We start from the raw sequence: 13,504 nt of genomic DNA, 5'->3' as shown, positions 1-13,504 counted from the left end.
AAAGAATACCCCATGAGTGATACCAGAAAACATGAAACTAGGGTGTGCAGGGACCCCTGAATAGAAGCCAACTCATACCTTCCTAAGAACCAAAGATATTGTTGAGGCTAAGGTCACCTGAGTATCACTTAGTGCAGATAATATATTCACATATTCTGCATTCTTCAGAAAAAACGTTCTATGTAAATATGTAGCATATATGTTACTAGTTATTTTAGTAAAAAACAACCAGCTGACACACTTGACATAATATCTGGAACAATTTAGATCTCAAGTGGTAGTTTCCTGGTGTGTGTTAGTGTTTTGTATCTCAATATATATTTTAACTATGTTCTCTTGTATGCAGCAGATGGTAATAATGTAATTTTTAAAAATTAAAGCCGAAGCCGGTTTGGCTCAGTGGATGGAGCGTCTGCCTGCGGACTGAGGGGTCCCAGGTTCGATTCCGGTCAGGGGCATGTACCTGGGTTGCGGGCACATCCCCAGTGGGAGATGTGCAGGAGGCGGCTGATCGATGTTTCTCTCTCATCGATGTTTCTGGCTCTCTATCTCTCTCCCTTCCTCTCTGTAAAAGAGTCAATAAAATATATTTGAAAAAAAAATTAAAGCAACAAAATAACAATCAGTCTATATGGTTGGTCCTTACATTTAAAAAAAGAAATATAAGAAAACTCAGCATTCCCATGCCAGTAGTACACATTTATTATTATTCTGAATGGTCAAAAGACTTACAAGGCCCATTATTATCAGTATAACCATACATATGAAATATCACTTAGTGACATGGAGTGAAAACAACAGTTTTATATATATTTAAAAATACAGACACATACACACATTCTCTTTCAAGTGTTCACCATACACTGCTACACAAGCAGGAGGCATGGAGCTGCAGGAGTGACAATATACATGACATGTAGAGATATCTCAAGCATAAAAACCACACTTAAGTTGCAAAAATAAAGTTTCTTTCTTCAAACATTTTGATCTGGGCTCAAGCAAAGCAAATAATGAACACCAATGATTTTTATAGTATTTAACACTTTAAAACAGAAAAGGGTCAACAGTTACAATAGTCCTGAAAATGTAGAGGTTTGAGGAATGAACAATGCATTTCATCCCCACTCCCTCAAAAATAAAGTCTACAGCAGATCTGTTTCATCCCGGCTCACAAATACTGAAGAATCATAATCTACTACATTCAAACAGCAAAGTAAGCCAGAACAAACAAAATGATAAAAAGAAGCATCAATTACATCAAGCAAGGCATTATTGACCTCAGTTTCTTTACACGATTTCACTAGTGCAAGAGCATCGTTTACCTGAAAGATCCTAAGTCACAACTAAAGAGCACTCATACAAAACTATTTCCTTTAGAAAGTGCCACATACTCTATCGTTAAAAAAAAAAGACAACATACACTAGTGAAAGACCGTTTGTCTCCATCTCTTATCAATGAGGAAGGGCCAGAGTGACTCTTTGATTCCAATTCGAAATGGTGTTCGCTGGCCAATGCCCAAGGTCTCCAATTTGGAGCAGTCAAGCTGAGAATTTTTTGGACGTTGGGCTCCTAAGACAGGACTGTCAGTTATCTTGAAAGAAAAATAAAAAGAAAACATAAAAAACACATGAAAGGCTACATGTTGAGGTTTTATATTCTCTACTTCATTTAGCCCTCAGTACAAATCTTATTTGATCTCTGGAAAAATATTTATTTTTTTAAAAAAGCTGCTATAATCAAGACAATACATTTTCTATAAAAGTCACCAATACTGATTGGCTCCTTTATGCATAATAATTTAGAGAAAATTAACAATACACATACAAGCGAGGGTCACTGTGATCAATACCGGAAAATGGAAGTTACCAATACTTCCAAAGCAACAAGGAAATGTTATCAATAATACACACTACAGTGTTAGTTCTGAAATTTCAAAAAGCGAGGCTTTAAATATCATATACTTACTGGTCGTAAGTGACTGCTGGGGAGGTTGAAGGCGTCTGCAATTGCACATGCCATTTCATACTTTGTCATCTGTTCATTTCCAGACCAGTGAAAAGTTCCCTTAATTGATGGATCCTGACAAGGACACAAAATTCAAAATAGTTTTAACTTTCTGATTTGGTAGGTTTGACAAGAAAGGTAATCAAAAGGCCCAGAAATTAAAATCTCTCCTTTCTGGAATGTTCTCCACAAGATATCTAAAATCAAGTATATTCCCAACTAACATGAAAAGCAATTTCTAGAATTTAGCCTTGAGTATTTTTTAAAATAAAAATATAGGTGACTATTTTACTTAGCGAGATGTAAAATGATTACAGATTTTTATGGAAGCATAATTCAATATAATGAGTATTTCTAATTATTCTAAGCTAAAGACAAACCTTAATAGGACTATTTTTCAAGATGAGCTAATTAGTTATAGCATTATCAAATACTGTCAGAGTACATATTTAAGATATATATAAAATTTTATGTTAACAGTATAGTCATACTATTATTCTAAAATAAACCAGTCTCTAATCTCTTTATGAATATTCTATTTAGCTCCAAGATATTCAAATATTTAACTCCTAAAGTGGCTGAAATTGTGAATTCCTATGTAGAATCTACTTCAACATTACACAATGCTTAATCAAAATTCTTAGGACATTAGATTACTTTGTTACCCAAAGAATACAAGTTTTCAAGTCATCTTGTAATAAAAGAATGACAGATGGGATCTTAGTATTTGAGAAATGCAAACACAAGGGTGTATTTTTATAACTCATAAATATAGCCTACTATCTATCTGTAAACATTTTTGCTTGCTCTTAACAGTTTTAAAAAAGCACTTTATAAAGTACAGCATAGGAAATAGAGTCAATATTATTAGAATAACTGTATGGTACCAGTTGGGTACTGGAAATATTGGGGGAACACTATTTTATTTTTTATTTTGGGGGAGGGAACCCTTTTTAAAGTATATGATTGTCTAACCACTGTGCTGTACACCTGAAACTAATACAAAATAATATTGAATGTAAACTCCAATTGAAAAATCATTAAAAAAATTTAAGAAGTAGAAATAAAGCAATTTAACTTCTGCTCATTAACAGGATTTTAATTAGATGGAAGTTAGAAAATCTTCCTTGCAAAGATTCTCACCAGCATTCTCTTCTCTGCTAGCTGACGACACACGGAGGCTACGTCTTTGACGTGCGTGGGGAACCTCTGCTGCCAGTGGTCCATGTTCGCTGACTTATTGCTGAACTGCACTTTATCAAACATAACAGTCACAGAACTCTCCTCCAGCTTTTCAACTTCTCCATACAGAATAGGAATTCTCAAAACAGCAGCTCCTAGAAACGAAGCAGGTAATATTTTAAAGCTGATTGGTTAAGTTTTGATGTGAAATCATATTATGTGGATTTAAACAATATTGTAGAAAACTTACAATAGACCAAAATGACACAGCTCACTGTAATAATGCCCATTTAACAAATGTCATCTTGAGTGTTTTTAAATGTTCTCTCATTTGAGGTATTTTTACACATAATTTCTTCATTATTATGATCATTAAAAATAAAACTGATCATGACAACTAAATGCAATGAGTGATCCTTGATTGGATCCTAGATTAAAAAATAAAATGCAATAAAGGACATTATTGGGACAACTGGGAAAATTCCTATATAGACTCTATATTATATGACAGTAATGTTTAATTTCCTGAGTGTAATAACTACATTGTAATTATGTAAAGAGCATCCTGGTTAGAAGATACCCAGTAAAGTATTTTGGAGTAAAATGCAACTGATTCTTAATACAGAAAAAAAAAAAATATATATGGCCGAAACCGGTTTGGCTCAATGGATAGAGCGTTGGCCTGCAGACTGAAAGGTCCCAGGTTCGATTCCGGTCAGGGGCATGTACCAGGGTTGCGGGCACATCCCCAGGAGATGTGCAGGAGGCAGCTGATCGATGTTTCTCTCTCATCGATGTTTCTAACTATCTCTCTCCCTTCCTCTCTGTAAAAAATCAATAAAATATATTTTTTTAAAAGTATGTACAAAACACAGGTGGCGAACATTGGCAATTGGTGGATCTATATAAAGGGTATGTGAGTATTTACCACATAATTCTTGAAACCACTGATTAAAGAATTATGATGTATTTAGATTTTATGTTGGTCCCTAATGAGGGATTACAACAGACTAGATCATTGACACTTTAATTGAAAATCAAACAGTTTAATTAAATTAACTTATTAGACAACCATGTACAGATAAGTAATTTGAGGATAATTTTTGCAGGATAATTTACAATACCAAAAAAAAAAAAGCCTGATAAATGAAATATCTATTAGTATCTATACTAGAGGATGCTTCTCAAAGACAAAAGCAATAGTTTTAGTATAGGGATCATTAAATCAAGTACAATGGAGCCATTGATAGGAAATAGATATCCAAGTGATGGGCTCCATCTGTACTAAAATGCAAGTATATGAGGGAACACACACACATACCAAGTACAAAACAACATGCACACATTTTCAAAATCCACAAAAAATGCATGCATACATAACCACATTCAGTGCTTCTCTCTGAGGCAGCAATGGAAGAGAACTTTCACTCCTTACAATTTCAAATTTTACAAAATTCTTTTGCAAGGTGGGTACATACCTTTTATAATCAGCACATACATGTGTATATACAGATGTATACACAAACACACATAGAAAAGAAAAACCACACAAATAACAGAAGACCTCAATCTAAGAGAAATGATATTGGCTCATTTTTAAAACCAGATTACAAAAATTTGTACTGTACAATTTATTTTTCCTATACACAATATGTACATAGTGATACTAGGAAAAAATCTGTAAAAATTCACAAATTCTTTAAGATTTCTAAAATTATTTCTTTTTTTATTAACTACACTAGAGGCCTGCTGCACGAAGATTCACGCAATAGGCCTTCCTTCCCCTAGCTGCAGGCACCGGTTTTCCTCCGGCACCTGGGACCCAGGCCTTTGGTCCATCCACAGCAGAGAACCCAAGTCTCTTCAGTCTTCACTATGTGCCTGAGTATGCAAATTAACCCACCATCTTTGTTGGATTAATTTGCATACTCATCCTAATTGGCTGGTAGGTGTGGCAGAGTGACAACCAATTTACACATTTCTCTCTTATTAGTGCAGATTCTCTCATTTTTCCCCAGTGACTTGTTCTTTGACCGATTTTTTTTTTTAATTACACACACACACACATCATAAACAAAAAGTAATCCCAAAAACAAATCTGGGATTAAAGAGATTGTTGTGCCTTACCTAAATTGTTCTCCAGAACAGCCTTTTCTCCTTCTAATTTTGTTTTGCCATATAGATTTAAGGGACTTGGTATATCTTCCTCTCTATAAGGAGGATTTGTTCCATCAAAAACATAATCTGAGCTAATATAGATTAGAAATGCTCCAATTGCAGCTACAAACAAAAAAAAAATTATTAAAATTAAAATATAACATTAATCTTATCTGTAATTTTTAATAGCATATATTCTCATATGTATCATATATAGACAAATCTCTTATAAGCAATCTATACAAGTCTAATCTTTACAAACTCAGCAATCATTTAATATTTTATAAAATGATTTTATGAAGTAGTCATTACCTGCTTCCTTTGCTAAATTCCCAGAAGCATCCACATTAAGTTGAGCAGCAGCATCTGGCTGATTTTCTACAACATCTGGCCTTCTCTCTGCTGCACAGTGTACTATGACATGGGGCTGGAAGTTAAGCATTGATTTTTAACCCAAAAAAGAAAACAGAGGAACCACAGCCTTCCAACAGTGATTTAATTCTAGAACAATGTTAAGTTCAACATTCCTTCAACTAAAGAATCATTGTATTCGTCACGCTCCCCTTTTTCAAGGTTTGAACTTCCATAAAATTATATGTAGACACCCTGGCCAGTGTGGCTCAGTTGGTTAGAGTGTTGTTCTGTCACCAAAGGGTCGGGGTTTTGATCTCTGATTGGGGCTTAACCAACTGACATTTCTCCCTCTTAATAATGTTTTTCTCTCTCCTCTCTCCCTCCCTGCTTCCCCCCCCCCTCCTGCCCTCCCCGCTTCCTTCCTTTCTCTCTGAAATCAGTGAAAAACATCCTTGGGTGAGGATTAAATAAATACATACATACATAAAGGCTCTGAAAAGAGCAATTTGGCAATCCCTAGGGAAAATCACACAAGCATCTGTGTCAACTACTATATTTAGAAATACATCCCCAAATTCAGATGGGAGAAAAGAGCTATCATTTGTGTGATTAATATGTCTTAAATCTTAATAAATCTATGTTACAGGGAGAGGAATATCAACTGCAAATCAAATTCATAAGTTCAAATCTCTTAGACTATTCATTTGAAGAAAATCATCTATAAAAATTATTTTCCCAGCTGAGCATTTAGAATACCAACTATATGCTAAGCACTGTCCAAGGAGCAGGACTTCATCATCTAGTGCAGTGGTTCTCAACCTTGACTGCACATTAGAATCACCTGGGAATCTTTAAAATCCTGGTTTCTGGGCCTCATCCTCCAGAATCAGGAATTTAAAAAGGATTCCCAAGTGATTCTAATGTGCAGCCAAGGTTCAGAACCGCTGATCTAGTGGAAAAGAAAGACATATAAAGAAACAGTTTCACCATCACGTGAGAGAAGTCCAGACAGAAATGAAGAGGGTGGTTTGCAGAGAAGGGGCACCTACTTCCCAGAGAAGCGGAGCCGCAGCTAAGATGTGGGAAGAACACTGACAGGCAGGCTGGCCTCCCCACATTAAAACTGCCCCCTTCTCAACAACTGCTTGAGGAAGCACGGTCTTAGTTGTTCTCAGGCTTGAATGTGCACAATCTGTGGTGCTTCTTAAATGTAGAGCTCCGGGTCCCATAACTGACTTACTGAATTAAAATCTCTGGGAGAGAGGCGTAAGAACAAGTTTCCCAAAAAATCCTAATGCAGGTGTTACTTGATCCATTATTTTTAGAAAAATAACTAAAACTTTCGATTTGATTAGAGGTACAACAGAAATTAAAGTTTTCTGGAACTTTACTGTGACCGTGGCCAACATACTCTTTAACATCTCTGAGCCTTTGTCATCTCTAAAATGGAAATACTGTCCATTTTACAGTGTTGTAAGGTTTACAGACATTATTTTTTAAAAGCTGTATATGCCTAACCAGTGTGGCTCAGTGGTTAAACCAGGAAGTCATGGTTTGATTCCGATCAGGACATATGCCCTGGTTGCGGGCTCTATCCCCAGTGTGGGGCATGCAGGAGGCAGCCAATCAATGATTCTCTCTCTTCACTGATGTTTCTATCTCTCTTTCTCCCTTCCTTTCTGAAATCAATAAAAATATATTTTTAGAAAATACAGTTGTATCAAAAGTGCAACTTAGAAGAGTACTTCAGAAACATACTTTTTTAAATAAAATGCTTTATATTCTATCTTTTGTCAACCTAATCATTTTAAGGATTTCATATACTCTGCCATGCTTAAAAGTGGACTGGGGAAAGGTCAATGGAGGAAAAAGGAGACATACATAATACTTTAAGCCAGTGTTCAAACTTTTTAAACAGGGGGCCAGTTCACTGTCCCTCAGACCGTTGGAGGGCCGGACTATAGTTTAAAAAAAAACTATGAACAAATTCCTATGCACACTGCATATATCTTCTTTTGAAGTAAAAAAACGAAACGGGAACAAATATAATATTTCTATTTGCATGTGGCCCGTGGGCCATAGTTTGAGGACCCCTGCATTAAACAAAGAATTTTTTTTAAAAAGTGTATTAGGAGGCAGCTGATCGATGTTTCTCTCTCATCGATGTTTCTAGCTCTCTATCTCTCTCCCTTCCTCTCTGTAAAAAATCAATAAAATATATTTAAAAAAAATAAAATAAAAAGTGTATTCTATATTGTTGCTTAATAGATTAGAGTCTAAGTATAGTAACTTTCTTGAGAGCAAGATTTTCTATGTCATCCAGATGGTTTTTTTTCTTGATTTCAGAGAGGAAGGGAAAGGGAGAGAGAATCATTGATCGGCAGCCTCCTGCACACCCCACTGGGGATCAAGCCTGCAACCTAGGCATGTGCCCTGACCGGGAATCAAACCTTGACCTCCTGCTTCATACGTCAACACTCAACCACCAAGCCATGCTGGCTGGGCCAGATGATTCTTAACATGGTTTACGTTTGTTAAAATAAATAGACTAAACGATACCTGAAAATCATAAATGATGTGATGAACCGCATTCGCATCCAATAGATTAACATGTTCAAATTTTGGTCTTGCTCTTCTAAAACCACAGCCAACGGCATGCCAATTATTCTGATGAAATTCTTTGTACACAGCTCTGCCAAGAAGCCCAGTGGCACCAGTAATTAGAACACGCCTATTGGGGACATTAACTTCCTCCTAAAAGGTGAAGGGGAAGAAAAAGCATTTTCTTTGAAAATATTCTCTCAACAATATTAGTCAACATCATCATCCACTAAATACTTAAAGTCTGAGTAGTTTGCTTCACGTCCCATTTCTATAAGCCAAGTCTTAAGAACAAAGATCAGTCAACTGCATCGATAAGTACATCACTTAAGTTTTAATAATCTTACACCCCTAAAATAAAAACTTAAGATATGGCCAGTAATTAGCTGGTCAAAAAGACTGTGATTTCTTACGTTAATATAAAAATCTTAATTTTATAATCAATGATGTCCAAATGAGCAATAAACAGCAACTTTAATTATGTTTTTCCATTTATAAAATCCACAATTAGGTTTATGCTTATTTTATGGCCTGATTAAATATTTGGGCTTTATTCCACCAATGTTTACAAGTTAACATTTTTGGTTCCCAGTTTTTAATCCCAAGTTTTCTTTAAAATTTCACTGATATATCATATTTTGATAGGTCTGAGTGAGAGAAGTCACATTCCACAGGAATTTATGTGAAGGAAAATAAATTTGATCCTTATGGCACTAATATCCTTTCTAAGTTTAATTAAACTGGTAAATGTTCCTGAATTAAAACTCTAAATGTACCTGCACAGACCAATTAAACTAGTAAACACAGACATAGAGGATAAGAGAAAAACAACAACATGAAAATATTCTCAACTGGTATGTGCTGCATCTGTGAAAAAGAAAAAATTCCTTACACATAAAAATTAAAAGGAACTACTATTTAGGAAATAATACCAAGATGGTAACAGCAAATTTCCTCCTAAAATCTTGAATAAAGTCAGCAACTTAAGTTTTATTAAATTTTATCATCCTGAAGACTTTTTATTTCAAAGTGTTGTTACAGGCAACTAATTCTGAGATGTCAAAACTTTAAAGATGCGTACACCAAACAAAGATCTTTCATTAGCCCTTAGTTCGGCTGAATAACTCAGTAGACTCTACATTAAAAAAAAAAAAGGCTACCCAAATCGGGTACTTCCATCATAGGAGAAATCTGAAATGAAAGGCTGACAGGGACAATGTAAAGGTAAATTCTAAAGGATATTATTTTTTTTCTTAGATCAACCAATTTCATAACTTTTTACAAGTGGGAGGAAAATTCATCTAGGTTTTCTGTTGCAAAACTTGACTCACAGCCAAATGATCTATGAAAATAAGGATTTCAGCCAGAAAAGCATTTTCTTTACATTTTGGCAAGAAAACAGTTCTTCAAAGACTGAACATAAAGAGAAAACATGCCAAGTCTAGCAGAGATACAATCAAAAAAGGATTTACACAGGATAAGTACAATAAACATCCCTGGGGAAATACTGTTAAGAGAGCTCCAATGTGGTTCCTTCTGAGCTTCTCACTTTTCACTTCTAAAGCAAAGGAATGAATAGATTTGAGAACTGTCATCTTGAACTTCAGGAAAGAGCAAGGCTTTTCTCAAAATAAATTTCCCTTATTCAAAAAATTGCCATCTATCTTTCTAGAAGCTTCATCTTTCCCCCTTAAATAGAAAAATTAGCCCCGCCAATGTGACTCAGTGACTGAGGTTTGCTTCCTGGTCAGAGCATGTGTCAGGTTTGGGGCTCAATCCCCAGTAGGTGCCATGCCAGAGGCAGCCAATAAATGATTCTCTCATCATTGATGTTTCTCTCTCTCTCCCTTCTTCTCAGAAATCAATAAAAATATTTTTTTAAAAAAAGGAAAATTTGAAGTCAAAGAACAAGCATTATGCAATCCATAAAGTAAACAGTAAATTAAGATGTCTGCATACTCCACTGACTCTGAAGCATACTTTTCCCTCATTGCAACATCTCATGTCAATGAATAAAATAGAGATGCATCTTATGAATGTCATAGTTTGGCTGCACTGTCTGCTTTTTAGTGCAGCTTAAAATAAGAGCCAGATGATTTTATAATCGAGAGCATCTTAGACTTAATGAAATGCAGTACAGTTACAAGCACAGAAAAGCTCTTTAGAGAATACACAACTTTAAAAAAGGATGGGAGATGCATGGAAAACTTATACCCTATACCCTGGGGCAATATGGTCATATGTCAATGCTTAAAATTTTTCTTTTTATTAAAAAAGCAGAGATCGGAAGTGCAAGCACTTCCTGAAACATAAATCATTCTGCACAAACTTATATTTGAAAACCATCAAGTGTCATATAAACCTATATCATACCTTTTGTTCATAACAGCCTTGTTAGGCAGGGCAGATAGATTTCCAAAAGGAAGGACCTGAAGTCCAGAGATGTTAAAGGGTTTTTCCACAATAAAAGGAAAAGGTTAAGACTAGAACTTGGGTCTTCTTGCTTCTATGATCCAGGCAAATACAAAATGAGTCTTGTCTCAATCCTTTGAACTTATATTTGGTTTCATGACAGTTAAATTTTAGCTGCTCTGCCAAGAACTGTGCCACTGAGAAGTTACTTCATCTCTATCTAACTCCTCATTGGTAAAACGAGGCATTTGGACAAGGTGACTAAGGCTCTTCCGGCTGTATAGTTCTACAATTCTGACATTTCCCCTATTACCCTTATCACAAAGGGGTCCACAGAGACTGCATTTACTTATATTAAGTTTTACTCTTTTCATAGTCTCTAGAGACTCAATGAGCACCTTCTGTCACCACTATAGGGGTCAAGACAAGATTTCTCAATTTGGATTATAAGGTTATTTGGTGGGTGACAAATAAAATATGTTTCACTCTGAAATTAAAAGATGCCAATCAAAAATAACTTATTTTTGAGTTTCTATATATAAACAGAACTCTACTAAAGCTTTTGAAAGCATACTGTTTTTCTTTTTTATTTTAAGAAGAAAATAAATATTCCTCTGAAAATTACTTTGGACCGTTTGTTACTCTATAAATTTAATCCTGCAAAACACAGGAACATCCAAACACTCTGAGGGACTCAGAATGGAAGAATAAAAAACTGTCTAGTTCCATCAAAACCTCAATCAAGAGCTGGAAATATTTTGTGAGCCTAAAAATTCTGTATCAATTTTTATTACCTATAGGTAAATTATATCAAACATTACTTTAAGTTAGTCTGAACATATTTCTTTCTCTTATTGTATAGAATCTTAGATGTACAGAATTCAGTAACATCAGATGCCACATTTTCAGATACAAAAAAAAATTCTTGAAAAAGTAAACACATCATGTAACTAAACTAGAGGCCAGGTGCACAAAATCCCTGCAAGAGTAGGCGTTCCTTCCCCGGGCTGCCAGCACCAGCTTCCCTCTGATACCGGACCCAGCTTCCCTGGCAGCCCCAGTTCATCCGTCTGGTCTAATTAGCATATTATGCTTTTATTATCATAGATGTGGAACTACCATTATTGTTATGCTATCTAATCAAATACCAAATTGTAAGGAAAGATAAATGGCTCCTTCAGAATAACCCCAAACAGTGATTTCTACAGCCTGCTGCTGTGCACAGAGTTTTGTGTTACAGTGTTTTGTTTTGTTAATTCTCCCCTGAGGATATTTTCCCATTGATTTTTAAAGAGAATAGGAGGGAGGGGGGAGAGACAGAGAGAGAGAAACAAGGATGTGAGGCACAGGGATCGGTTGCCTCCCACGGAGGGGATCCAGCCTGCAACCGTGGTACCTGCCCTTGACCAGAATCGAACCCTGAACCCGGGACCCCCGGGTGGGCAGGCCAAAGCTCTACCCACTGAGCCAAACCAGCTAGGGCAACTCTACACGTTTTGAGAGCAGCAAGTATGCCCCAAGCTTTTGGATGTACCGCTTTTTATTGAAGGAAAACCAGTCCACATTCGTGAGCTCCTACTGTGCAAAGTAAACAGATACACACAAACAAAAACTAACACTAGGTAACATGCACCCAGCCCTGTTCGGGGTACACAGGGACAATATCAGTTTAAATAGCCCATTTCGCCCTGGCTGGTTTGGCTCAGTGGATAGAGCGTCAAGCCTGCGGATTGAAGGGTCCCAGGTTCGATTCCCGTCAAGGGCACATGCCTGGGTTGTGGGCTCCATCCCCAGTAGGGGGCGTGCAGGAGGCAGCCGATTCTCTATCATCATTGATGTTTCAATCTCCCCCTCTCTCTTCCTCTCCGAAATCAATAAAAATATATTTTTAAAAATTAAAAATAAATAGCCCATTTTTCCTAACTCCACCCACCCCTCCCAAAGTTATATGAAAGCACTAAATCTGCTACATTTTAGCAGAGTTAAAATTCTGCATTGCTCTCTAGAACTGCCATTTCCTCCTTTCTTATATCCACAAGACATATTGGTCTGGGCATTTTACCAGTCTCATCCCCAGAGCTAGATAATATTCTGAAGACGGATGAATGCTGGGAAGCCTGAAAAGAATACAGACACTGCAACAGCCTTCCTTTTACGCAACCTCCGTCGTGGTTTCAAGCCCCAAGCACCAGTAACAATGCACTTAACGAACACGGACCAAGGGCATTCCCGCAAAGCCTCGATTTTCTCATCCGTACAATGGAGCCAAACCAATCTCCTAGTGATGAAGATGGCAACGCCTAACACAGTGTCCTGTGTAAACTAAGAGTTCAAGTTACCACCTCCAATACCGTGATTCCGGAAAAGCCACCTTTCCCCTTCTTCCTAAGAGACACAAGCGGGTGTGACCGAGGGGGAGGAACAAAGGATCCAAAAAAAATTTTAAGAAAGAATCAAAACTAAGACAGCTCAGAAAACCTCTCTTCATTCCTGGGAGCGGAGAGGAGACGCCGAAAGGAACCCGATTTCCTCAGTCCCGGCCGCAGAGGCTGGGAGAGCAAACAGGAGCGGCCGTGCGCCGAGGTAAACAAACCCCATGGCGCCGCCCCGGACTCCCGGGGCTGAGGAGGTGGCGCGGAGCCGCCCTGAGGCGACTCGGGCCGGGGCGCCTGCAAACCCTGCCTCTGCCCGGTTCCCGCGAGACCCCCGAGACCCCTCCTTCACCTCCACCAGCTGGCAGTTCCCGGGAACAAAGTGGACGGAGAACTCCTTCTCCCGCCCCAATGCCTGCCG

The 13,504-nt window shown here is 37.2% G+C and overlaps 1 protein-coding gene across 1 annotated transcript in view; it reads right to left on the bottom strand.

Annotated features, from left to right (window-relative positions):
• Positions 1–678: 678 nt before the first annotated feature.
• The window catches only part of MAT2B (methionine adenosyltransferase 2B), a 14,856-nt gene continuing 2,030 nt past the window's right edge, over positions 679–13,504 (bottom strand). The window contains exons 2-7 of the mRNA XM_006766331.2: positions 8,258–8,452; positions 5,657–5,771; positions 5,315–5,467; positions 3,149–3,342; positions 1,967–2,080; positions 679–1,592 (exon numbers count right to left, since the gene is read on the bottom strand). Of these exons, the coding sequence (XP_006766394.1) occupies positions 1,422–1,592; positions 1,967–2,080; positions 3,149–3,342; positions 5,315–5,467; positions 5,657–5,771; positions 8,258–8,452 (942 nt within the window). The 3' untranslated portion in view covers positions 679–1,421. The remainder of the gene's footprint in view (positions 1,593–1,966; positions 2,081–3,148; positions 3,343–5,314; positions 5,468–5,656; positions 5,772–8,257; positions 8,453–13,504) is intronic.

This window comes from Myotis davidii, unplaced genomic scaffold, assembly GCF_000327345.1.
Source record: "Myotis davidii unplaced genomic scaffold, ASM32734v1 scaffold18, whole genome shotgun sequence".
In the NCBI taxonomy this organism is placed as follows: domain Eukaryota; kingdom Metazoa; phylum Chordata; class Mammalia; order Chiroptera; family Vespertilionidae; genus Myotis; species Myotis davidii.
Note: the sequence above shows the minus strand (reverse complement) of the source record. Positions and strands in the feature narration are given on the sequence as shown.